Below are 27,908 nucleotides of genomic sequence, written 5' to 3' on the forward strand. Positions count from 1 at the left end.
CGGGTTGCTCCAATGGTGCCCTGGACTGAGGGCTCCACCCACAAGGCTTTTCAAAGCAATAAAAGTTGTACTCCTCCTCCTCCTCCTCCTCCTCACTGGCTAGACAGTGAACTGTAGTGGAGTGGTAACTTGGGTTAAAAAAAAAATCTGAAGAATCTTCCAAACGGAAATTGCGGGACAAATAGATGCCCTCCTCCATGATACCCTGCTTTGAAGTCGGCTGCTGAGGAAAATACTTTTCCGGGAACAGTATGGCAAGTCCGATAAGAAAATACCAGCGCCCAGTGGCCTCGCATTAATGTTGCACTCTTAGAATCCCGACAAATTGCTCTTTCTTGATTTTGAGAGGGTGGTATTATTATACTCACCATGCAATAGAATAGGCCTTTCAAAAACCGAAGAATAAAGGAGTGAATTTCACTTGCCCTAAAAATTGCTTTTCCTCCGGCAAAAGAAGAGGAGGAGTGAGAATGCTGCAAGAATACTTTACAACGGTTTTACTTAGTGATGCTAGTTTTACCATTGTGTAGCAATACAAAAAAAAAAGTCACTGTCATTTCTGGTCAGTAAACACTTTTTGGCAGTGATAGACACGAGCGTAAAAATATCGTCTGGCTACATGCTACAACATTCAACTCGACCCTCGCAAAGTCAGCATTGCCTCAACTCATACGCTTTTCTGCAGAAGGTGACTATGTAAGAGAGACTTCAGGCGAATGCAACATCTGATTAACAACACAGAACACAGAGATGTGCTGACAAACTGGCTGCTGCAGATTTTATTCACAAACAGCGGCATATTTGTACAATTCCAACAAGGTCATTTATGAGAATACTTTCACAAGTAGCAAGCCTCGTCATACAACTTGTACTTATTGTGAATAAATATACAAGCCATTCGAAATAATCCATGCTCAAAAGAAAAGTTTAGAAAGGCACACAATCCCGATCAGTCAACCTGAAAAAATGTGGAAACTCGCAACAAATTCTTTAAAACCTTTTTAGAGGTTAGAGACCAGCACTTGTCTTGGATAAAAAAGATACCTAAAATCTGCCCCCCCCCCCCCTCCTTCATATATTACAAACGCACACTTGAGAAGATTTGCCGACAGGCTTCTATCAACAAAACATCCAGCTTATTCGTCCTGTCTTGCTAGTTATCACAGAACAAACAAAGCTTCGCAATCCTGCAGGTCATCACCAAGACGATGTCCAAAGGAACCTCAAACATCATTTGAACAGTCATGAACTTTTCTCCAGTTTCTCTTCAAACTCCTGATATCTGCAAGTATTTTCTGCATCTCCCCACCACGCCTCGAAAAAGGCATAGTATGTACGCAATGTTTCATATTCGCCACTTCCATTTCGTCTTCGGCGAGAACGTATGATAGCAGGTCTGATAAATTTTTAGCAATACAAATGGTGAACGTAGGACCAGCCCCTTCCTTATGCTGGTGTTCAGAGCTTCATGTTCCATCTCAGAAGAACTGGGGGGCAGTATCATCAATGCTGAAGCTATGGCAATAAGAACTCTTGAAACTTCAATGCACTTCAAACAAAACAAACACGTAGAACAGAGATCGAACTTCGTGACTTGAACACCATACTCGCCTCTAAAAAAGGAGTGCCATTATTATTGCACAAAACAACAAAAAGTTGCACGCACAAGCCACATGCTGCCAAATTGAAGCTGTGAGGTTCGACCGAATCCTTTTCAATACATTTCCAATACTGCATCTCTACAAGGGCACCAAAATTCCTACAACAATCGCTTTGAAAAATATCAGCATTTGCATAAGCAAGGCAACAATTAGCCACAACAGAGTAAGTAGCATTTCCCTGCACCAAAAACAATGACAATTTGTTTCTCAAACAGCACTGCATACAGACAAGGTGACTGATCCTTAATTAAGCACTGTACAAGGCGATAGAGCATATTGCGGTTGCAAAAAAAGCTGCAGAGATCACACTTGGAGTTCTGTCTCCACAATTGCAGGAACACTAGAAGATATCTAATTTAATTTAACAACACTGCTTTGGTTTTTTACTTTTTTGGTTCCCAACAACTTGGTATTCTTTACCAACTTGAAAGCTAGGCTGCACCCAAATGTGAAGAGATTTGACTTTTACGTTAACCACAACACAACCGTATCCCCCACGCCCCATACACATGGCACTGTCTATCACTGGCCTTGCCAAAGGTAGCTAAAAAATCTCCCGACTTGTGAACAGGCTGGGAGGGAATACCCCAGTGTTGTCGTATGTTGTCGTACGTTCATCAACGCCCTGAGCTGTTAGCCGACATTCAATGACTGCGCTGCACAGGTGTCAACATTGCACTGCGATACTCCTCCAGAAAGGAAGTTTGGTTTTCACAAAAAAGTGATGATATGGCGCAGAGCTGGAACACACTATGACAAGTTGGATGCATGTGTGACAGGTGTCGCACTGGGGCGCAACTAGTGATGGCATGAAAAACACGTGACAAGGTCTCGTCACCCTATAAACAGGCAAGACACAACATTGGGGGGCAAATCTGTTGCGCACTCGGCCACAAAAATAGGCAGAGAGTTACTTCTCTGACGCTGACCCGCCTGAATGGATGTTATGAAAGCCACCACAAAAAGCAACCACATGGTTGAACTGAACGAGTGAGGCAGGACTAGGCGACCACGTCGGCAACCTTGAGGTGGCGCGCAATTGCAAGCCAGCAGTCGCTGTTGAGAGCGTCCACTTGGGTGCCCTCTGCTGGGTGGCACTGGATGGAATGCTGAACGATTCCCGTGATGAGGAGGAAGTTGGCATGCAAGTAGCGCTCAGCTGCAGCTATGCCTAGCAGTGCTTCAGACTCCGTTTTTCCCGCGCCCTTCTTCAGCTCCTTGAGGAGGCAAGGCCTGCCGGAGAAACGCTCGAACCCCTCCGCGCACTGCCTGTCGATGCTGGGCGAGACGACAAAGTCCACCGCTCGGTTCAGGGCTCCCTGGTTCTTGCGCACTGCTTCGAAAAAGCGGAAACTCGCCTCGTCGCAAAGCAAGTTGCGTGCCAGTCCAAACTTCACAATGGTCTTGTTCTGCAGCATACCCTGAGAGAACTCTTCCACAAACTCAGGGTAAAGACTGGTCATGGAGCCAAAAAAGAACTTGGTGGCCGTCGTGTTGTGGGCCAGCAAGTGGGAGAGTGCCGTCGCCGTCTCAAACTCGTGAATTTCGTCAATGCCCAGGAGCATCTTGGTGATGCCCACATTTTCTGCGAGGGCGCGGCAAACTTCCTCGACAAACTTGTACGTGTCTTTGTTGATCATGATGTCGAGGCACTCGATGGTTCTGTTGGCCCTGAGCATGTCACAGAGGGCCCTGCCCTTTTCCCCGGGGTCTTCCTTAACGCGGACCTTCAGAGTACGGACACAGGTGTTGGAGGCCAGAGCGTCGAACAGCTGCTCGAGACCGGTCAAAGACAGGCTGCAGATGTCAGGCAGGTGGAGCTCTTTCATGCCTTCCAAAGACGAGCACTGGGCAGCTAGCAAGCCTGGCAGGTCGGGTTGTGTCCACGGCAGCTGCACACGACCGTACAAGTCGTCCTCGGAAAGCTGTCTCGCCAGGGCGTCCCTGCAAAAAAAAAACGGGGGGTGGACAGCATATGCAGATCTGTGATTAGCCACGAACATCAACAGCTCAGTGTGCGTTAAGATTATTCATTGCAAAATTCATTTTTTCTGAAGTTGCTCTATGGCTCTGGTGTAGCACTGGGCAGCGAGAATGTTCAATTTATAATGCCTGGCATCACGTTGCCGCACTGGAAAGATGTCTCCACATCTGTTCAATGCACAGTGCTAGGAATGTCTTGCCTGTTCACGTCATTCATTGCCGAGTTTCGATACGCCGTTCCCAGATATGTACAAGCCCGCACGTCCAGCGCGATTCCGAGCGTTAATTAAATGTGTTAATATGCCGCGCCCGGCATCTAAACCGACTTAAAGGAGCCATGAAGAGAAAACACAAGTTTGGTTCATTCAAAAGATTGCCTCGTTAGAATCATGCTGACACCACTTTTAACGTTAACTTCGCTCAAATAAGCTATACAATTGGGAAAAGAGGGAATGGCCATGCAACCCACTAGCTCATTTCCCGCAACAGAACCTGTGATGTCATACCAGCCAGCTCTGCGATTGGCAGAGGGCGGCGAAAGGAAACGCAAATTAGGCAGAGCTTATAAGGTTGCCGAACGAGCTATCTGCGCCTAAATTTAGGGCACATTCTTTTTATAGCAGTAAGAATGGGGAGATAAACAGTGGAAGTTATGAAAGCACACGTAAACATTGAAGTACCGATGTTTACTGTTGGTATAGCGCACACTATGCTTGGTTTAGGTGCACTGCAGTCCACCGCTTTAGAGTTGCCTTACACGCACTGGCCGATTAGCGTAAGCGACGTCTTACGTACCCTGTTCGTTGAGGATATTCCGTTTCACGAAAAGATCACTTTCTACAGTAACAAAAGCAAGCCAGGTGCAAATACGGTAAAAAAAAAACAAAGCAATGGTAGGCAATGGTCCGCGCATCAGTATGGTAGTACCATTTGGGAAAACTGACGGCAAGCAGCGCTGCAGCCAAATCACGCAGTGCAAGTTCGTTTGTATACGCGCGCTTGTGAATCCATTGCTGACGTCCCAAAAACGTGCGATTTGGTGGGAGAATCAAAACTTTAACGTAAATTGATTAATTTCTCAGCGAATGCGGCACCGTTTGCTGCCGGACAAGCGCTAGCAGCACTATAAAACACCAAATCTCTCAAGTCAAACAAATTTGTGTTTTGACCTCGTGGCGCCTTTAAACGACAGCAAGCCAGCCTTATTTATGGAAACAATGCATGCAGCTCAACTAAAAGAATGTTTTGATGTTGCAAAAATAACTGCGGGTGTTGGACAAAATCTTACCATCACTGAGGCTCAGCCCTACCTATGAACTATTGAGGCCGAACCGCTTGGTTTTTATACCAGTTGCTCTAAAGAATAGAAGAACTGTTCCAAGGGAACCAGCAGATGGTGCTGGGCGCATGCAGGAAGTGGCGGGATTGCATCTATCTTGGAAGAGAGTGTCATTACTGAGTGGAGGAATAAATTTTCACGCCTTATGCACTCTCAAAAAGAAGTCAACTGCCTCCTTTTGTATCCCTTTCTGTTTTCAATGGTTGGTTTATTGCAGAGTAGGAAACCTTTGCAGCAATTTGTAGAGGGGAAAATGTCCTGTTTTGGGACCAGGCTGGCCTCGAATTCTGGACCCCCTTTTCCATGCTTCACAAGGAATGTGCCAATGAACAACCGAGCTCTGCTAAAACTTGTGTCACACGCAGTGCCTATGTTAGGTGGAAATATATGTGGCGATAACAAAGGCAGGTTAGAGGCAACCACCAATGAGAAATGTGTGTGTTTTTGCACATTGGCAGTACATCACGTTGTTCAACCCCCTTTAGCAAAAAAAAGAAACACATGCCTCTTCGTAAGCCAATTTTCAACCACTGTATCAATGGAGCCAATAATCTACAACAGTTAAAAGGCAGACAGCAGTTATGCGGAAAAAAAAAAAACAAAAAAAAAAAAAAAAAGAAAAGAAGAGACTGATGAGCCATTCTATGCAGTGATGGCGGATGACCGAGAAGTTGGAGCCTGGACCTTGTGCGGCCTCTCCATTATGAAAACAGAAGTGAATAACGGCAACTTGAGGACACTAGACATGAAAGCACATGGAACGCTGACAAAGAAAGGACGGTGCAAATGTAGACCAGTGATGAGGTGGACAGATGGCACCACCACTCGGTGTTCCCATCGTTACTGGAACGGGCCAGCACATTGGACTACGCAGCCTTCCATTATTTTGTCGAGTTTGCTTCAGTGCTTTTAATGTTTAGGTGGTGTTGTGAGCGGATATGAGCGGTGAAACGAAGTCTAGACTGATTTGTTGAGTTCTTAGATGCACTAACGGCTACGTAAACTCGTGCGACGTTTCTAAAATTGGGTGTGGGCCTTATTGACATGAGCACTTTTTGCAGCGCTGTACACCTAACTCCACCCGATTTGAGTACGAATAAAACTATTAGTATTAGTATTCATTTCTACCAGTTTAAATTATTTTCACTGGTTTCAGTGACCACGGTTTCCACACCAGCCTCAGTGGTGGGATACGTGTGCTCTGGAAAAAAAAAAATCACGTACGAGTTTGGTTACCATGTGGCTGTGGAAACGTCGCAGCAGTGTACACTTTCTGTAACCGTGAGCTTTGTGCCTTCTGTTCCCATGAGTGACAGCATGGGAGCCAAATGGGAGCTGAAGTGGAAATCCCGCATTTGTAGTGGCCATTTTATCGAGAGTCAAAGTAATTCAACTACCCAACAGCCCGAGCTACAAACCTGCTTCCTCCGCTCCCCATTTTACTACCTGTGTAAAATAAAGGCTCGCACCAATAGATGGCCAAGACGCTAGAAAATGTGGCAAAGTGTTAACATCAGCCTGTATTTTTCAATGCGTAAGCATTCTTTGCCGAGCGCCTGAATGCAAATCGTGCAAGAGCAGTGCCTTGTAAAACCAAAAACGGGCGTAGTAGCGTCAAATAGAGGTGCATCAGCCAAAGTCCTCCAGCACAGATGCATTTTCTAAACGCTAGAAGCAGTTTGGATTCAGAGAAAGGTGCATGGACGTGCAAACAAAATCATCCAGCCCTCCCTTTAACGTCGACGAGGGTTGAATGCGAAGCTTTCTTCGTGCAAAATCAAATGGCGAATGATGAAAATAAAATCAAAGCCGCTGCAATCAACAGACCAAACTGCGTGAAGGTCACAATGCTCAACTAGTCAAGGACCAAACAGTCTGCGAGTCAAAGCCCAAACCCAGAAGACAACCAAGGAAACCCTCATGAGACAGCTTTGCGTTAAACCAGGGGTCGGGAACCTACGGCCCACGGGCCACATGCGGCCCCCAGCACGTCGTCAGAACCCCCACCCCTCCCCCTGCCACTTCCTAATTGAGGGCCGACACGCCAGTTTTGACCTAAAATGGGGTTACAGATTGCGAGACAAGAACAGAGTTGATCGCTTCCATTTGCAATGCCCCTTCACACTTAGCCAGATTATTTCAAATTATGGTCAAATATTCTGTTCACCCAATTTACTGCCTGGCCCTCCGCCGTGTCAGCTTCGTGGAACTCGATCTTCCACCTACAAACATTGCAGACCAGACGGAGGAGTGCATGATTTTTCAAGCGTAGGTAGCAGCTTGTGGTAAAACGCGACCGCAGCATTCACTTGCGAGTCTGAGGGCAGTATTTTGGCACCCTCCTGTCTCTCGTCCCTGAGCCACGCTGTAATTGTTTTTTGAAAAGCCATTAACCAACTACCGAGCAACCATTTCAAGCCTTATTAAAAGCATAAAGCAATAATTTTCCCCGACAAGCAGTAACATTCTACTGTCTGGTATTCACTCTGGAAACGATTCCAGATGGCTGTAGTAAACGCATTTCTGCGAGATCAGACACATTTCTACCATAAGTAATGAAGTTACGCAGCGTCGTCAGGCAGAAGTTTAGTTTGCGGGAAAATCTTAGCAGGTAACCCCCAACTTTGTCTTTCGCTCGTGCACGACGCCATTTCGCCACCTACTGCCAAAGGCCAGTGCCGCAACATACTTGGATCGGCTGCTCATGCCGGCATTGCAGGAGCATTCAGCTGCAACTCCTCGATACACCAAACTGCACGCAGGCAACAACACTGCATGAAAAATTTGCACGAAGGAACGGACTTTCACTTCCAGCTTGACTTCCAGCTTGGCGCATTGAGCGTCGTCTGCTATTTGCCATTACTGAGTATGGGCGTGAATCATACACATTGCATGCCTCATAAGGGTCGCCTCTACTTTCAAGATTTACCGATCTGAAAAAAGTCCCTGTGGTTATTTACGCTTTCCAAGCCGCACCGGAGCAGAATGACAGAAAGCCATGCACAACTACGCCGCGCTGACCGCCACCGGCATTCCAGTAACGAGCGGTTCGCCACGGGCGGCGCTGCTCGCTCAAGCGACGGTGGTCCCATACAATGGCCATCCGGTCCCTATATGCCTCGAGCTTCGCGATGGGTGTGCTGCCTGCCACGGCTTATATGGGATGAGCGCTGGGTGGCTGGTAGGCGCTCATGCAATGTTTGGCTTCCCTTTTGTTCTTTCTGCCTTTCCATGCCATAAGCAACTTGTTAAGGTCACGTCTGTATGAAAACAGTACGTTTAGGGCACTTCAATAAACAGTCGTGGCTTGACAGAGTGCTCGAACCCCAACAAAAGCTACCGGGGACGCGGTTCTGTGTGCTTCCTGACCGCCATTACGAGCGTCAGCAATGGCAGCAGCATATTATTACTGTCGCCTCTGAACGTGTCAGGCAAAATTGAATTTTATTGTCGCCTCGTTAAAGCATGATGCTGGCACAGTGAGAGCTTGGTTTTATCTTGCAGTGCGTACAATGAATGCGGCTTCATTTCAAATATAAATACGTCGCAGAAACATCTGCCTCGGGGATGTGATTATCCCAATACCTGACAACCACTTAAAGGGACACTGAAGTGAGCTTGTCAAGCTCCCGTTCTTGCTTGCACTGCGTCCACTGGCTCAAATTAACACACTCTTCATCATGTATCCGACTGATAAGTCGGTAATTATTTTATAAAGCTCGAAAGAAGAAAAACTAACATGCGCGGTTTCGGTTCTGTAAAACATGCTTGACATCCGACGGCATCGTTGGATGGACATCCTCAATATCTCAGTAATCTGGTACCGCGCTTCTGCCATGTCGGCAGTAAAATGCCTAAGATAATCCTCCCAGGACGGCTTGGAATCGTAGCAATCACTAGCCGAGGCCTACGTAGTGGATGAACGCTCTCCGCGTCACCGCAGACGCTCAAATGCCATGCACTTTCCCCTATATTTGGAGCTTGCCTCACTCATTCCTGTATCACAAAAAGCGTGTTTGCACCAGGCCAAGGGTCTGTTGATTCTGTTCTGTGCCCACTGCCCGCAAGTGCGCCAGTGTCAGCCTGCCGCGTTCTGCAAACTCGCTCTTGGAGCAGTGAACGTTACAGCCCAAAAATGGTGAACTGAGTATCATCGGCAGGAAACGATAAAATCAACTTACAAAAAAAAAAAAAAAAAAAAAAAGAGAGAAAGAATGTACCCTCGGGGTTTTGAACTTGTAACTTCCGGAATAATTTTTCTAGCGCTCCAGACCACTCGGCCACGGGCCAGCACTGATAACATAAGAAATATATGGTATATAATGTATAACCAGTTTACCCTTTTATTTAGTTTTAGCATTTCAAGCAGCTTAGGTGACTATTTGTTGTATGGCGCTCGTGCAGTAAGCGTCCCCCAAATTTCTACATCTCACGTCTAGCAATTGCATTTCTTAGACGGAAAAGCGTTCGCAGATGTGTGGTCAAGCTGCTGCCCGCTGTGCTTGTTCTCCCAGCGCAAAAAAAGTGCTTCGTGCTCCCTAGTTTTACGCTGTACGGTAAAAATATCAGTTGATTTTATTTCTTTAGTACCTATATTGACTTCGCTGACTCTTCTCCCGCCTTCAAGAGGCCTTAGATTTTCCTACTGGCGTACCAGTCAGCGAAGTGTTGAATGCACGCTTGTGTAGCGTCTGTGTGGAGCGACCTTGACTTGGAGCTAGATACAGTGTACAAACTAACAAAGTAAAGAAAGGCCTATTCTTTCATTCACAAACGTGTCGTGGCTTCGCTTCAACTGAGTGAACGAATTGCTACGACCCGTCGGCGGGCGGCGGACTAAATGCGGGGCTGACTGACTCTGCCGGAAGGTCGGCGAGCCATGCAGTAGCTCAGTCAATGGTCAAGCCAAGTCATCTCTCCTGACGTCACACGAAAACGCCACAGAAAATTGGCGAGGATGCAGAGAGGAGGACAGCATTTTCTAATTGATTTTTCTACTAAATAAATTCACGTAAACGCGCTCAGAATGGTCGAAACATGGCCTATGGACTCCGGACTACAATTTGCGCTAGTAATCCCGCAATGTTTACAAATCCCTTCAGTGTCCCTTTAATTAAGCCACGCAAAAATGTTGAGCACAGTGCAAGGCTCTGCGTCATTAAATATATGCTCACTCACGCCTTCAAAAACTAAAGTTAATGAGACCACAGAATAGTAAATGGTCTGCAAGTCGGGCGAAAAAGAATACCTCATACAGTAATGAAAAAAAAAAAGACAGTGCAGCTTCGGAAAGGGTGAATACGTTCGTCTAAACTTAAGCCAGGTAGGACTCACCAGACCCAACTAGATGTGAAATGCACTGATATTTCGCCGGACATCAAGGAGGGCAGGAGAAGGGCGGGCACTTAACTATCATCACATCATTATCATCATCACCAGACTATCTACGCCCACTGCAGGGCAAAGGCCTCTCCCATTAATCTCCAATTACCCTTAATATTCAATTACTTAACGATCGCTGTGTCCTAATGCGGAGCGAAATCAAGGAATTGATCGATTGATTGTAGCGTTTAACGCGCCGAAGCAACACAGGCGATGAGGCGCGCCGTAGTGGAGGGCTCCGGATTCATTTGGACCACCTGGGGATCTTTAACATACGCCGAAATCTTGTACATACAGGCGTTTTTGCTTTTCGCATCCATCAGAAAAGCGGCCGCCGTGGCCGGGAATCGAACCCGCGACCTAGTGCTCAGCAGCGCAACGCCATAGCCACTGAGCCACCGGGGCGGCTGAAATCAAGGAATAAACGTTTTAGTAATCACACATACACAAGCGCATTCACGCTCCTCCTGTTTTTCGACTTCAACAAACAGTTGATCACCCGGCGGATGCATTTTTTGAAGTGCAGGGTAGGCAGTCCACGAACGATGAAACATGTCATTGGAAGAGTGGGTCATCTGATAAAGCAATCTGGTTTCAGTTTGTGCTAGTTTCTGCAGGCTCTGTGTCATATGGTGATGTTTCAAAGAAGCGTTTAGTCGCGGACGCGGCTTACCAACAAGCCCGTCACCACGCTGCTGACGGTGGATGTAAGTAGTGCATGATGACTGTTTGCCAGCGCTCACCTCAGGACAAGCAACCCAGCATTAAATTCTTTGCCGGGTGCAGATCCCTGGGTATAATTTTGTATTATCCACCATGCTTCTTTCGTAGAATGTTGGGGAAATTTATCCACATTGCTTGTTTACGGTAGCGATCAATATCTGAGGTATGATATTGGCAAGCGTAACTGGCGGGCTCTCCGGTGTGAGGGCTAGATTATGTAAGCGCACAAAAACGATTTACATCATTGTGTATAGCCATAGAATGACCATCTGAGGAAACGCTGCCTATAGGGATACCGTTAGTAAATTTCAGGGCAGTTGAATTACAATCAGCTCCATGCCTACGCCAGCTTCGCGACGTTGGTCTATGATACACACCGAACGCTCAACAGAGTGAATATACCACACCAAGATCGCATCAGAAATGTTTACACCCTCGTGAACACACCACATTTGTGAACAGAGTGACTGCTCCACACTAATATGCGTTTCGGACGCACGGAAACGGTAAATCTCAGTCGTGAACGTGCCCCAAAAGCAGCGGCGACAATGGGGAGGAGGCCGGGGTTTCCCATGGCTGCTTTCAAAACAGGCCAGTAGGGGGTTTTCAGTGGCGCTCCCACAGGCAGCGCTCGAGGCGTTACAAGCTTGAGGCAAAAATACAGTAGACTCGATAAACGGAACTTCAAGGGACCGGAAAAATTAGTTCCGTTTAACAGTAGTTCCGTTTACTGAGAGAGATGTTCTAAGGTGCAAATTTATGTGCGTACACACTTCTAAGGGCATTTCATAGAACTCTAACCACTAGAAAGTGACTGCAGCTGATAGTTTTCCGAAAGCAAGAAAACTACAAGAAGCGTAGGCACAGCATTCGCAAAGTTGATTTGGCAACAATGAGTCGCTGTGCACCACAAAATGCGTCAATTATTTTTGTTCGAGTCCTTGCAACTGCATCTTCACGGAGGCTAGAGGCCTCAACTTCGCGAGTGCTTACGAGCCACCGAATTTAGAAGACGGCAACGTGGTAATGAAGGACGAATAACACAACGATGGCACGAACGAGGCGACAGGAGGTGAGCCCTGTAGCCTCGGCGTCTAGAATCGAGACCGAACGACTGGAACAAGAACTGCGATGTTGCATTCGTTGCGCTAACACGGCTAACCACTTACGAGACGAGGCTTACGAGGCCAACAAGGCTAAAAAAGCATGGAGCAAGAAAAAAAAAAAAAAAAACAAGAACGAAACAGCCGGAACCGTAAAAAGCTGATTCTCATGTCAGTGGATTTCACAAGGGGTTCCATTTCTGGTTCCGTTTAAACGGTGATGCGGAAATTTTAGTTCAGATTACCGAGAGTTTCTTTACATTATCTGAATACAAAACCAACCAAATTCCAGGCAACTGTTCCGTTTAAGCGGCCATTCCGTTTAAGCGATTTCCGTTTATCGAGATTCTACTGTATATATAAAAAAATTTCCCAATCAGGTTTGTACAGTGCACGACTTTGGTGATAACTGCACGCCACGTCATTACCAACGCACACATACACACTCAGACGTTCATTTTCCAATGCCTCGCACCTCAGGATGGTGTGGAACCTTGGGAGTTTTTGTTTGTGCACGGAACTCTAGCCATATAAGCTTCGCATAAGAAAAAAAAAAAAAAAAAAAAAAACAACAACAAAAAAAAAACGTTGCAGACGTCAGTCTACCCCTCCAGCTTGATGTCTGCTTATCAGACGCACAACCTTTCATAATGAGGTGTGGTAATCAAAACTATGCTCTGGCACTTCGCAATGTTGAGCCCCCCAACACAACCTGGATTGGATAATCAGCTCATGATTTGACTTGAGATCTCATCACTCTGGCTTGGCTCTGTCATCATCATCATCAGCCTACTCAGGTGTACTGTGGGACAAGGCCTCTCCCATCGACCTCCACCCGCTCCTGCCCGCACTCGCAGACTCTATTGCTTGCCTTCTGAATTCTCTTGTTTCCCCTCCATCCAGCTAATGGCCTTCCCCTTCTTTTAGACCTGTCTCTCGATGTCCACTCCGGTATCCTTATGCTCCACCAGTTGTCATTTCATCTCACTACATCACCAGACCAAGCCAATTTCTTTTTCTTAGTTTGAACTATATCTTCTAGACTAGTTTGTCCTCGGATCCAGGAAGCTCGTTTCCTGACTCTAAGTATACTTTTACCATTATTGGTTCCATGACCCCTTCAGCCGACTTAAGTTTGCTTTTAGTAAGGTGCCAAGTTTTTGCTCAGCAGTACGGATTGGTTAAATACTTTTCTTTTTAGGGAAAGAGGTAGCTTACTTTTCACTATTTGGGAGCGCTTGCCCAGTGCTCCCCAGCCCGTACCTATTCTGTGCCAGATTTCTTTCTCGTAGTTTGGATCAGCACGGACAACTTGTCCAAGGTAGTTATACTCTTCTACTTGCTCCAGCGTTGCGTTATCTAAGCTGAAGAGGGTGCTTTCAGAATAAATATTTATCGTTGCGTTAGATTTAATCATATTTTTTTGTAGTTCCACGGCCAAGCTATCTGGTTGCAATTCAACAAGCATGTTTTCCAGGTGCTCTTCCAACTCACTGAGAAGGACAATGTCGCCTGCAAACCTCAAATGGCTCAAGTTATGCGCAATCCTGTGTTTTCCCAGTCAAGCTTCCTAAATACCCCCTCTACACGCTGTGAACAGCTATGGCGACAAGGTACCTCCCTGTCGTACTCCCTTCCGATCGGGAACTTGTTGCGTATCTTGTGAAGGACTATCCTGCCTGTACATCCCTTAAGAATGTAAGAATGTCGTCTAGGAGTCCTATGTTGGTCTCTTCTATTCCCTGTTCTTTCAATGCTTCCAGCACTACTGCGGTGCATACTGAACCAAACGGTTTTTCGTAGTCAATAAATGACATGTAAAGGGGCCTATCATACTCCGTGATTTTCCTATTACTCGATTGATGGATGTGATGGGTTGTAGAGTATCGTTTTCTAAACCCTGCCTGTTCAAGGGGTTGTTGAAAACCTAGGCTGTCGCTTATGCGGCTAACTGTTGCCTTGGAAAACAGCTTGTACAAAACTAACAGTAGTGTGATGGGTCTGTAATTCTCAAGATATTTGGTGTCTTTCTTCTTAGCAGTCAGAACTATGGTAGCATTTTTCCAGGCTATGGGCACATTGAAAGTCCTCATGCACTTGGAAAGACGTTAGCAAGCTTTTTTAGTACAATGTTTTCTCCCTCCATCAAAAGATCTAAGATTATACCGTCATCACCTGCAGCTTTTCCTCTTTTCATGTCCTTGAGGGCCTTTTCTATGTCCTCTTTATTTACTAGTGGGACATCAGTAGCTAAGCTTGCAAACAGCATTTTACACTGGTCTAACGTCGCTAATGTAAAGTCTGGTGTTGAATGATTCTGCTACTTTCATTACCCCGTCTATGTTGTGTGTAATGTTACACTATTTCTCTCTGAGTGCAATCTGTTTTTTCCACGTAGCTCGCTTCTTCTTACCGGCTTTTAAGCTTCTGCCTTTCTCTGGAGATTCCTCTATCACTGCCATGGTTTACGCATGGACGTCATTCTTTTCACTTCTGTTAATCAATTACGTCAGCTCTGCCAATCCAATTTGGTCCACTGTACTAGACACCTTCCTGTTACAGTAAAAGCTCGTTAATTCAAACTCGGTTAATTCGAACTGACGCCCTGGTCCCCGCACAGCCCTGTATATTTCAATGGGAGAAAACTCGACAATTCGAACGTTTCGGTATCCAAAACGGTTAATTCGAACTGGGATCTGTAGGACAATCTGCTACACCCGCACGTGTAGCATAGTGAAAAGAATAAACGCCCTTGCCTCGCGCCATGCACCTGATGTCATGCGCATGTCGCTGGGCAAGCATTCCATCCAACGTGGTGGCAGCGGTGGGATGTGCGGGCCGCTGCTCTCTGCCTGAAAGACACGTCAGCACATCCAACCCCCCCCTCGTCCTGAAGCCGCCACAAACCAGCTGGTTCAGCCACTTCTGCCTCGTCTACGGGGCCTTATCTCGACTAGCAACCAGCCAGCTACCTTCTCGGGTGACTCCAACAAAAACAGCGCCGCTGTCTCGTTCCAGGTCGTGGCACCTGACCCGTTTACCTCCTCCTCATTGTCAGACTCGCGCTCTCTCCGCTTCCGGGCTGCTTCAGGGCTAAGCGATTGACCCGAAGAATGCCAGGTGGACGCACTGGTCTACCCCATGGGACGGGACATCTTTAACACATTCAAGCTGACCCCTGACGAGCAGAAAAACTTCAACGCTGTGCTAAAGGGCTTTGAGGACTACTACCTACCTCGCCAAAACATCATCTACGAGCGGGCCAAATTCAACGCTCGAGTCCAGATGGATGGTGAGTCCATGGAAGATTTCGCCACAGCCCTGCACGCACTAGCAGAGACTTGTAACTATGGGGAGCTCCGTGAAGAGTTAATCCGCGACAGACTAGTCGTGGGCCTCACGGACCCCAAACTGTCGCAAACTCTGCAGCTTGACCCCAGCCAGGCCTCATAAAGACTTTCACCAGCGCTCGCCAGAATGAGGAAGTACAACAGCAACAGGCAGAACTCCTTTCGGCCATGCTAAAGGAAACAGTCAACCCCGATTCTCTAAAAGCACAATGGAATAGACCCGCTAAAAACTCACTGCTACACCGCCTCCAACCACACACCACACAAGAGGCTCCAAGAAAAACGTCCCATCGTGTGGCTGGTGTGGCAAAGAATGCGACGCAAGGGCCACATGTCCTGCTAAAGACTGAGTCTGCCAGAAATGCAGGAAAAAGGGCCATTTCTCAACCGTTTGCAGCTCATCAAATGCTCTACGAAACATCGAGCAGGAGCCAGGTTTCCTGGGCCTCACGGCGACGACGGCTTCATCCAGGTGCAAGGTCTCTCCCCTCGTCAAGCCCCCGATTCTAGTCTTCAAAATCGACACGGGAGCGGATGAGACTTATTTCGGAGTGACAGTTCCAACAGCTCTTCAAGCACGTTGCTCTAAATCCCACCAACTGGAGGCTTCATGGTCCGGATGGAAAGACTGCGCATCTCGGGACTAGCAAGGCTTCATTTCAAGCTCAACAGCCGAGAAAGCGTGGAAAGCGTCTACATCCTACCTGGTCTACGCACAGCCCTACTTGAAAAACCAGCCACCACCAACCTTAGTTTGTTCTCGTCAGTGCACAATGTTTTGGATTTAAACGTTGAAAGAGACTTTCCTGACGTCTTCCAGGGGCCCGGAAAGCTGCAACAGGAGTACGACATCGTGCTCCAACCCGACGCAACTCTGTTCGCTCTGACGTCCCCACGACGAGTACCACTCTCTACGAGAAGACCAGGGCACAGCTTCAGCGAACGCAGGCAGTTGGCGTTATTACTCCTGTCACACAACTCACAGCGTGATGCGTGCAAATGGTCGTCGTACGCAAGCCGTCGGGGGCACTCTGCATTCATGTAGGCTACACAGAACAAAACAAGTCAGTACTACGCGAGTAGCATCCGATCCCGGCTGTTGAGCACAACATTGGCATGCTTAGAGGTGCCGCATGGTTCTTGAAAATCGACGCAAACTCAATTTTTTAGGAGATCCCGCTGAATCAGAGAAGCAAATTGATCACCACCATTGTAACGCCTTTTGGTCGTTTCTGCTTCAACCGTCTACCATTCGGCATCTGCTCTGCACCCGAACACTTCAAACGACACATGAGTGACATTCTGCAAGGCCTCGATGGGGTTTCCTCATCTGGGATTTTTCCAAGCAGGAACACGACGAGCAACTTCGACGTACTCTCAAGCGGATTTGACAAGCCGGCGTAACGCTCAACAAGCAAAAATGTCAGTTTGGCGTCACGAAGATCTCGTACTTACAACACGTCATCGAAAACAACCACGTTTGACCTGATGAGCGCAAACTCAAAGCCATCACAGAAATTCCTAGGCCTACTTCTAAGAAGACAAAACTTTGGTGGCTTCTGGGCATGGCAACGTACCTCGGTCATTTCATACATAACATTGACAAACTTCTGCAGCCCCTGTCCAGCAGGCTGTCTTCAAAGCAAGAGTTCGTCTGGGAGGCCGCACAAGAGAATGCACTCGGCAAATGGAAGACACTACTCTCATCAAGCCCAGTTTTAGCCGTGCACAGCAACGACAGAGCGACGAAGATCACAGCAGATTCGTCATCCTATGGGCTCGGTGCTGCCTTGCGCCAAAAGCAAGAGAACGGCCACTTCGCTGTAATCGCCTATGCCTCTCGAGTACTGACTGAAACAGACTTTCGATACGCCCAGATTGAAAAGGAAAAACTCGCTCTAGTCTGGGCATGCGAGCATTCCATGACTACGTCTTCAGGATGAAGTTTAGCCTTGAGACCGAACACAAGCCCCTAGTTGCGCTTTTCAGCTCAAAGCCCCTCGACACCTTGATGCCTCGTCTACAGAGGATGCGGATGCGCTTAATGCGTTACGCATACGAGGTCGTTTAGATCCCCGGCAAAGAACTGACGACAGCCGATGCCCTACCAAGATATCCCATAAACCACGAGACCAATCAGCTCGAGAGAGAGATCGAAGGACACATGGGTCAGCTGTTATCAACGCCCCCAGTTTCCCCAACCTCCTTAGAAGAATTAAAACAGGAGCAACAACGTGACGAACTTTGCCGCCAGCTCTGTGCATACACGCAGAAGGGTTGGCCGGGCCGTCGGGACCTCCAGCCAAATTTAAATGAATTCTGGCCGCATAAAGACAGCATCACCGAAGTCAACGATGCCCTGATGCATGGCTTTAGGATATTCGTGCCCAAAAAGCTTCAAGAGTCAACTCTCCGAGTACTGCATACTGCACGAAGCTAATTTCGGCATCGGCAAGTGCCGTGCTAGAGCAAGAACTACTGTTTGGTGGCCTACAATTGACACTGACATCGAGAATCTCGTAAAGTTGTGCCGGATCTGCCTCCAGCACAAGCCTAACCAGAAGATGCCGCTGCAGCCGACAGAATTTCCCGAACGGCCTTGGCAGTGAGTCGGCATGTACCTTTTCTTCATTGGAGAAGCATGGTGGCTAATCATTACCGACTACTACTCGATGCACCCAGAGTTGGCCAAACTCACAAGACTGACTGGGAAGGCAGTAGTAAATCACTGCAAGTCAATTTTTGCAAGGCATGGTATCCCCAAAGTAGTCGTCACTGACAACGGCCCACAATTTTCAAAGGGACCTGACTCACCGTTCGCAGCCTTCGCCAAAGAATATGGCTTTAAGCATGTCACATCGAGTCCCCGGTACACTCAAAGCAACAGGATCGCAGTAGCAGCCTTCAAAGTTATCAAGGGCTCCCTTGAGAAGGCGGGCGATGCCTAGAAAACAGTGTTGGCCTACAGGACGAGCCTGCTCAAGAACGACTACTCTCCCGCTGAACTCCTAATGGGTAGAATACTCCGCACTACTTTGCCAGTTGCTGCCAGTGAGCCGTGGTACAACTTCGCCAACGACAGGGGCAAATCGCTGCTCGAACCTTCGGTCTCCTGGCTGCCTGACAGCGAGGAGTTCTTTCGAACCACCAGTGAGCTGGAGCGGCAACCTGCGGCGGGTACGGAGACAAAGCTGGAGCATAGTGGACAGGCCCGTGCCGCCGTGGGAGGGGCATCCACGGCGCAGCAGCACAGACCATCGCGTATGAGCCAGTCCTCAGATTACACCCCGAGCAACGAGACACTACCCGCATCGTCCGAGGTTCTCCTGTCGGACCCCGCAGCAACGGCCAAGCAGCAGCAGTGAGGGGACGCTTGCAGAAAAAGCAGCGACGACACGAGTGGAGGCGACAGCTTTCACCAGGGCGACACGGACAAGAAGCGGCACTACCCCAAGTCCATACCATCGCCGCACCTGAGGCGGCCAAGCTGGAACAGCACAGCGGTGAGCCAGTCCAGACAGGCGGCTCTGTCGGACTCCAAGCAGTAACCTTCCTTGAAAGGGGAGGATATGCGGCAATCTGCTAAACCCGCGCGTGCAGCATAGCGATAAGAATAAAGCGCTCTTGCCACGCGCCTTGCGCCTGACGTCATGCGCGCGTTGCTGGGCAAGCACTCCATCCAACAGGATCCCCTGGCTTCCACCCGCTCCTCCCAGAAGTAAAAGCAATTGACCGATTGCTTTTAATTTTGATTGCCTCAACTCTGCCATGTAAATAAATGCATTTTCAAGCATAACAGCATCATTATTTCAACTCTGCGGCTTGTTTCCCACATGAATGCATGTCGGTGCCTGTTTCTGTAACATATGACTGATGAATTAATTTCGTTTGCTGTTCGAGCTCCATGAACATTATTTACAAAATCACCTGCCATAAACATGTAGGAGCACCCACTAATTTGTGGTAACGATTACAGAGGTGGCTTTTTTGTGTTCTGGCCGCGCAGTGTGGCGCAATGTCTATTCGTTCTAGCGCCCGCCCGCTAATTCAAACTCCCCTTAATTTGAACAATTTTACGGTCCCATTCGAGCTCGAATTAACCAGCTTTTACTGTATTAAGTTTCAGAGTAAGTTCCTTTGTTTTCGAGCTAGTTTGCCAGGTTTTTCCCGACATACTGCTTCTCCCACAGCTGCTGCCGACTTCGTGATTGCCATAGTTAGGTTGTCACTTAGCGTGTCCCCACTGTCCTCGTTCCCCCAGTTAAAAGTGCAATTTGTTTTGAAGGATTATTTTAAACTCCTCAGTCCTGGCTCTCACTGACTCCATGCTGGGTTTATTACTTTTCACAAACTTCTTTCTCTTTTGAGATTCAGCCTTACTTTGCATCGAAGCGTCCTATGGTCGCTGCTCCGAATATTCCCTAGCACCTTCATGTCCCGTACAATACCTGGGTTGTCACTTAAAATGAAGTTAATCTTGCTTTCTAGGGGTAAAGCACCTTAGGGACTCGGGCTGTCGGCGTCTCCTGTCTCATGTAGTTACGGTACTAAAACACCAGGACACCGGTTTTTCAACGCCTCGCGCTGGAACGTGATGCGTACTACAAGAGCCCAGCGGGACACTCGTTTTGCAACGCCTCGCGCTTCAAAGAGACTACACTTTTACAGCAAAGCTGTAAACCTTTACCCCTAACAGTTCCACCTCCGTGGGCAAAAATGCGAAGGCCTAAGACGCCGAGCGCTCAGCATCGAAACCGCATTATGCACTTTATCGTAACTATGAAACCGCATCATGCATCGAAGTCGCATCATCGAAACTGCACCATACACTTATACTCTGCATGCTTGGCCCCGCATCAGGTTTCACATGGCCCGGAATTTTCGTTACACTATTTGGGCCCTCCATGTCAATTTCCTATTCCTTCGTTTGCAGAAGAATGTGTTCATTAGCCCCGGGTTATTTCTCTCCGCAAATCCCACCAGTGTATCTCCTCGACTGTTGAGACTGCCCATTCCAAAAATACCAATTGACCGTAACCCTATTTGCTTCTCACCTGCTTTCGCATGAGTCTCCCATGACAACTGTCCTGTTCCCTTCTTTATTGCTGATTCGATGTCCTCGTAGAAACTACCTATGGCCTCATCATTGTAGCTAGCTGTGGGTGCATAGGCTTGCACTATCTTTAGCCTACATCGTATGCTTAGTTTGATCACGACTGCGATTCTTTCGTCAATGCCAAAGAGTTCTTCCATAATTTCTGCCATTTCTTTGTGGACTAAGAATCCCACTGTGCTCCCTTCTTTAGGGCCTCAGTAGCACAAAATATGCCCATAACTCAACTTTGTGAAGTCATCTCCTGTTCTTCGAACCTTGCTTGGTTTTACGATATCCAAGTTAATGTCCAAGAGCTCCTGTAATAGCGCAGCTGTCAGTAAGGTTCTAACTTGTTATTTCTCTGAGTGCAAGATAAGTACGTACAATGAAGTACCGAGTTCTGCCTAAATCACAAAACAACCAGAGGCCACAATTTAGATTAGCTTGGTAACTCTACGGTGCATTAACGCATTTAGCTGGCTTTTGTCTAACTGACCATGGTCCTAACTATGTCGCGTCAGTTAGGTTATGTCAAGCTGCAGAAACTATCCTTCACTCTTGAAATAAACGTGTTTGCCTAAATGCTTTTGTGACTTCAGTCAGCAGCTCATACACAAATTTAGTCCCAAGAGTGCAGGGTAGTTGAAGTCATCTTGAGCCTACCCATTCCCAGCTCTCAGCAAGAGGTAAGACGCAGCTTTGCGACAAAATTTGAACTCATGTCGTAGACATCTTTATCCACAGTCAGAATTACGCTGTTATGCTGGCATACCTGGAACTCTGGGGCCACTTGAAGCCAGTGAAGCGAAGCTTCTTCAGCGTTTTGTTTGTACTCAGTGCCTTGCACAGTGGCGCAACTCCGTTGATCGGCAGCATCTCATCCGAAAGGTGGAGCGATTCCAGGGTGGTGTTCGCTGACAGGGCGACTGCCAGAAGCAGCAGGGACAATCCGGAGATTTCGACATCGCCGAGGTGGAGGTGGCGAAGGCCAGAATAATGGCTCAGTAGCAGCGACGCCAGAGAGTGTCCACACATTCTACTAATGCGGCAGCCCGTGACCTCGAGCTCTCTCAACGTGGTGTTGCGCCCAAGCACTGTGAACAGCGGCTCGGGACAGCAGACCGCTGCTGCTACGTGAACCGCGAGCTTTTCGAGGGTCGTGTTGGCCTCGAGCTCCTCCACTATGGCGGACATCTGCCTCGCGCTCGCAATCTGGAAGATACAGAGCTCCTTCAGTGCTGTCGACGAGTGCAAAAGCCGAGCCACCGAATTCATGCCCGGTATTCGGTCGCCCCAGCAGTGGAACGAGGAGAGCGTGAGCGACTCGCAGTTGAAGAGGTACCGTAGCGCCTTGTTGACATGACGGGGCACCTCGACGTGGCAGAGCTTGAACGTTTTGATGGAGCCAGCATTGCGTCGCAACAGCTGTGCCAGCTCAACGTCGAAGTTGGGAGTGATCTTGGTAAATTCAAGCTCCAGCCTCTCGAGTCCTCTGACAGCATCAAGGTCTTCCAGCTTGTAGCAATCGTGGTAGACACCTCCCAGGCTGCTCGACCGAGTACTGGCGTAGGCTTGCAGTTCAAGGCTGCGTACGGTGCGGAGAGAGTCGCTCCCCGTGGAAGGTCGCAGGCGGATGGGGAACGGCGTCTCTGTTTTGCCAAAGCCTGGATGACAGCCGTAGCCGACTCTGAGCTCGTCGATGCACTGGTGGTGCTGAAGAAGCCACGAGAGTAGGAACGACGCTTCAGCAGCAGCGGTCTCTAGGTCCTTTTCGAAGTCGCCGTCGCCGTGGGGCATGGACCGAAGGCGGAGCTTCCCCGGCCGGAGCTCGGCCAGCTCGAACGCCAGTCCGTGCATCGCGCGGTTCCATGGCGTCAATTCCGTACAGAGCCAGCACCTTTGTTCGGGGCCATTGCAGGCTCGGTCGAAATCCAGTTCGCCTTTCCACGTGTCAATCGTAACTGCGTTGCGAACTGATTCGGGACGCTGGGCGCTGGACGTATCGGTGTCCGACGAGTCGGCGTCAGAAGCGTCGCAGTAGTGGGAGGCCATCTCCGTTACAAAGTCAATGAAGTGTTAATTTGCGCGCTCTCCAATTTGCGCGCGTTGTTCATCGGATGGTGGCTTCACCTGGCTCGCCCAGTGGCTCACTGGATGATATTGGATTTTCTTTTTTGTAGCGAGCGGCCCCTCGTGTAACTTTCTCACTTAGCAAAAACTAAATCAACAAAAACGAATACCAGAAAGCACAAAAAACGACAAATCGTAAACAGGGAAAAGGTTTTACTGTCATTTGATATCGCCAGAATTTCTCCAGCTGTCGGCTCCGAGATGCCCGCGCGAGCCCCCGCGCGTAGCAGACGCCTTTCGCCGGAGCTGCTTCACCGTAACGCGGTTGTAGCGGGTCTTATAATAAAGGCTTAAGATTGTTGGCACACTTTCCTGACTGCTTGCTGCAAAATGTGGGTTGGCCCTGAAAACTAACGTCCTGAACTGCTTCCTTGCATGTTAGCTGCGTGCGACGCTCGCATCGTGAAGCGCTGGAAGATAGCGAATCAAGTGAGTTTCCGTGAGCTTGTCACCAAAACAACATCCGTGCTGCTTTCGCTTTGGTGCCTTCTCGCGATGTCTTAGTTTAGGTTAACACGCAGCACGAACCATACTAGAAACGGTTCGTTTGAAGGAATTGTATGTCGAAAAGTAAGTTCTCTTTCGTACAAGCGTTTATGTATATTTGACACACTCCCAGGAGTGAATTGGTTAAAAACACCCGCAGGAGGAAAGGCAGATAGAAAATGTGCATCAACATTATGGTGAACTGTACAAGCTGTAGCAAACTACGTAGGCTATAACAAGTAAAGACAGTTAGTATTTAATTAGCAAAGACAGGTCAAGTCATAACATTCGGTGTCCGGAAACTTATTGCTGCCTATTTCAAACATCACCAGATCAGGATATCAAATATGCGAATGAGACCGTTATAATATAACGTTAATAAGGGATCAGGACATAAGCTACAGAGTAGGAAACGTGTAGTCGGTAAAACGTTTTGTCTAAGAGCGATTATTTCAACTGAAACTATAATAGGAACATCTGAGAACTGCCGAGACATTCTCTTTACAAACAGATTTGAGACAAAAGGGGTGGTCTTAGACTTCAGAAAACCACAGTAATTCTCTTCAAATCCCGCTCGGGCGAGGCAGGATAAGGCTGAAAGTTCGAAAGCTGTGTTATAGGCAAGCGTTATACCGACTGTATAACGAGTCAACGACACAAGACTAAGTTTGAAAACCCGCGGCATGCCTTAATTAAATAAATTACACCCATCTTCTCGAAGGGAACCATGAGTAGTATACGGAGCGTCAGGGGGTTCCGTTTGCGTTTCCGTTATGTTTGTTAGCCAAATTTGGTGGAAATGTGTTGAACCCCGTAATGCTCATTTATCTTATACTCATGGTTCCCTTCGGGGAGATGGGTGTTTGCTGGCACAATCTGTGTAGCGGGTAGCGTGCTTCTTGGTGCACGTTGCTGCTGGCTTACTTGCCATCAAAGGGCAAATCTTAGCCAGCTTGCATGGGGCCGAGAATACAATACGCACATTGTATCTGGCCGCGACCTATTGTGCGAAAGTTTATGCACATATGGTATAACGTGCACTTTCATGTTTTCTTTTTGCTTGTGCATCTTTCTGCCATGTTGTCGGGAACCGCGGGGTCGCAGCGCCGCGCAAGAGAGACAGTACCAGCGTGGCAGGCCTTCGGAATCGACCTGCCCGTGCCGTGCTGGAGCACAAGCATGCGCCGCTCGTCTCTTTATTCTCGTTTTTTCTAGCCGGCGCCAAGGCGCCGGCTAAGAGCGCCACCAGAGGGCGCTACAATGTTTTAGCCTCTGCAAAAGGCTTTCGCACACCATCATTAAGAACGTGTGCGAAAGCCTTTTGCAGAGGCTAAAACATGGCAGAAAGATGCACATGCACAAAGAAAACATGAAAGTGCACGTTATACCATATGTGCATAAACTTTCGCACAATAGGTCGCGGCCAGATACAATGTGCGTATTGTATTCTCGGCCCCATGCAAGCTGGCTAAGATTTGCCCTTTGATGGCAAGTAAGCCAGCAGCAACGTGCACCAAGAAGCACGCTACCCGCTACACAGATTGTGCTAGCAAAGTCATACACAGTATCCCGTTGAAATGCCAGAGTTTGTTTGTGTATCGCCGAATGGCTGAATTTAACCTATTGAAAGTCGTCTTCGATGCCAAATCTTTCTTCCGCGTAAGCTGACGCTCCGCCCTTCTTCGTGCCGCACAGAGGTTTTTAAGCTTTAAGTCAGGGACCGGGAAGTGCCTAGGTATCTTGAGCAGCGTGGTCGCTGCTTCCTTGCTTGCTGTCATATACGTTGCCAGACGCCACTTCTAATTCTGATCGGTACTTGTCCCAGTTGACAACCTGGACAATCTTAGAGGCCCGTAGACGGTATCCTGCTGCGTCAATAAAGATAGGGTAATGATCACTACCCATTCGGTCTGGCGCCACTCTCCACCCTAACTGAATATGCGGCGGCATTTTGCGCAACATTAAGTGTATTTACTCCATCGCCACGTATCTGGGGAGTGGTGAACTCCCTTCTTGGGAAAACTCGCCCTGCAAAGCCGTTTCCGGCAATGGCTCTAATCAAAGGCAAGACTTTACCATCTCTGGCTGAGGAGTTTGCTGACGTGTACGCATCTTCGACATCAGCATGCGTAACAGACGTGTCACTGCAATTACGCAGTAGTGCATCAACGGCTTGCGCTTACTCCTCAGTTTCAGCACTGGATACCCCATTCACGCTGAGGGAGCTTCAAACAGCCCTCGCTAACTTACGCAAACGGTGTGCAGCTGGCCCTCGGCATCACAAACCAAATGCTACTTAACTTGCCATTGGAGTTCCAGCATAGTCTCATAGAATTTTTTAACCATATTTGGACGACAGGCGACATTCCGTCATCGTGGAAGCTGGCCTGGGTGGTACCGGTGCCTAAACCTAACAAAGATACTGCAGATGTCTCATCATACAGGCCGGTGTCGCTTACTTCTTGTGTCTCAAAGCTCATGGAAAAGCTAGTCTGTGCCAAAGTGATGTGGTGGCTAGAGCATCGGAAAAAGCTTCCTGCCTGCATGACTGCCTTCCGCCAGCGGCTGAGCGCCCAAGACAGTGTATTGGATTTGGTCAGCCACTTGGAACATAATAGAGCTTATGGCTTGTCCACCGTTGCGGTGTTTCTGATGTGGCTAAGGCATACGACTCTGTCTTGCCAAGTGCTATTTTGAGTCATCTGCAAGAAATGGGGGTGACAGGACACCTACTCCGCTTCATTCGAGTCTTCTTGACCGACCGCTTCATGCAGGGGCGGATAGAGAATGTTTTTAGTTCAAAAAGAACTGTAGTACGAGGCGTACCACAGGGCAGTGTTCTGTCGCCCATTCTCTTCAATGTAGCCATGTCTGCCCTGTCTTCTACGCTGAAGAGTCATCGGTCAAAAGCTCGCCTGTCAATATATGCGGATGACATCTGCATCTGGCTCACCGGATACCAGACAAAGCGATTGGATGTAATAGCACAACATGCTGTTTCATCTGTTCAAGCGTATCTTTCAACAGTAGGGCTGACTATATCAGAGGAGAAATCGTGTTTTGTTCTATTTCCTGGTGTACGACGCCGGTCTGCGCGTCTCAGGATAGAACTGAATGGCATCCCCATCCGCCAAGCTAATCATGTTCGATTTCTAGGAATTGTTCTCGAGCATAGGTTGAATTGGCGAAAGGCCGTCGACTCTATGGTTTCCTCTGTGGCGCCCAGACTTAATGTACTGCGGAGAATTACCGGTGTGACGTGGGGAAATCACCCAGCCTCTATGGTCAAGTTGCACGAAGCCTTGATCTTGAACCGCATGCTTTATCAGCTGCCTCTCATATCGCCTTCAGAGACACAATACGAGCGGTTGGAATCCTTGCACAGGAAAGGGCTTAGGCTGTCTCTTGGCGTCCCTCAAGCAGCTGGAAACAACAAGATCCTTCATGAGGCGCAGTCAACACCCCTTCGTCTTCAGGCGTCTCAACGTTTGCTTATGCAAGTGCTGCGCCTCGGAGAAACAAGTGCTGGCTTAGCATTACTGCGGCATCTACGATTAAGGGTAGAGTCTCGTGCTCATGCAACACTAAACACTCTTGGAGTGCTGTGTCCCAAATGGCCTGGGAAAAGGGCTACTTTGGACCCGCCTTGGTCCCACGAGAGTGTGGATTGTGCATTGACCATCCCTCATATGCGCTCGAAGCGTTGTACACCTATTGCTGAAGCACGATCGCTGGTGCTGGAGCATTTGGAACGGGAATACGGGGACTCTCTGCACATATACACTAATGGATCGGTTGACGCAAGAAGTGGGGTGTGCGCGGCGGCTTTTTTCATACCCAGTTTGAATATTTCGTGGGCTGCCAGGGTGACGCCTTTGGTTTCATCTACAGCGAGTGAGTGTGTTGCCATAGAAGCTGCGTTGCGCCAACTGTCATCGTTTGAAAGGTAAAAAGTCACAATATTCAGCGATTCAAAGTCAGCCCTTCACCTATTGCAGCGGGGTATACCGGTTGAAAAGACCTGTCAGCGATCCCTACTTCTACTAAAGCGGCTTAAGCATGAAGGCTTCACCGTGCAATTCCAATGGATCCCATCGCACTGCGGTGTAGCGGGAAACGAACATGCTGACAGCTTAGCCAAGGACGCCTTATCTTCTACAAGGACGGTGCAAACGCGGTGCGATTTCCAACGCATACAGAAACAGACCGTTCGCGAGCACTTTAGGCAGCTGTGGCGACCAGTACATCAACCAGTCGTGACGAAGGGCCTGAAAAGAGCCGAAGCCTGTCTGCTCCACCGCGTAAGAACAGACTCGGCCCGTACACCAGCTTGGCTACATAAAATCAACATTGTTTCATCCCCTTTGTGCCCCTCGTGTAGTGTGACTGGTGACATTGATCACTTCATTATGAACTGCTCCAAAACCGACCCTGAGCGGACGAACTTTTTTCGTGATCTCCAGAAGTTAGGAGTGCCCCATGCTACATCGGAGGACATTATTTTTCCTAGGGACCACTGGATAGTGCGAAGAGATGTGTCTCATCTCCTACTCGGATTCTTGCAGTCCACAGGACTAAGTGAGGTGTGGTGACATTGCGTGTCTGTTATTTTAGGACTAAGTGATGTGTTATGACTGAGAGATTTGATATGGTATT

At 48.2% G+C, this 27,908-nt stretch overlaps 1 protein-coding gene across 1 annotated transcript; it reads right to left on the reverse strand.

The window, feature by feature from the left end:
- Nucleotides 1–1,006: 1,006 nt before the first annotated feature.
- Nucleotides 1,007–22,915, reverse strand: LOC144162571 (uncharacterized). Its single transcript, XM_077693158.1, has 2 exons — nt 21,409–22,915; nt 1,007–3,605 (listed from the first exon to the last, which is right to left on the reverse strand). Exons 1-2 carry the CDS (start codon nt 22,686–22,688, stop codon nt 2,663–2,665), a joined length of 2,223 nt encoding a protein of 740 aa, XP_077549284.1. The 5' UTR covers nt 22,689–22,915; the 3' UTR covers nt 1,007–2,662.
- Nucleotides 22,916–27,908: the final 4,993 nt, after the last annotated feature.

The sequence above is a fragment of the Haemaphysalis longicornis genome, unplaced genomic scaffold, assembly GCF_048455015.1.
Source record: "Haemaphysalis longicornis isolate Haplotype H1 unplaced genomic scaffold, Haemaphysalis longicornis Haplotype H1 scaffold_12, whole genome shotgun sequence".
Classification (NCBI taxonomy): Eukaryota; Metazoa; Arthropoda; class Arachnida; order Ixodida; family Ixodidae; genus Haemaphysalis; species Haemaphysalis longicornis.

Coding starts and splice junctions, on each gene's coding strand:
- LOC144162571 (XM_077693158.1), bottom strand. CDS start 22,688: ATGGCCTCCCACTACTGCGACGCTTCTGACGCCGACTCGTCGGACACC. Junction 3,606..21,408: donor AAGTGGCCCCAGAGTTCCAG/GTATGCCAGCAT, acceptor TTTTTTTTGCAG/GGACGCCCTGGCGAGACAGC.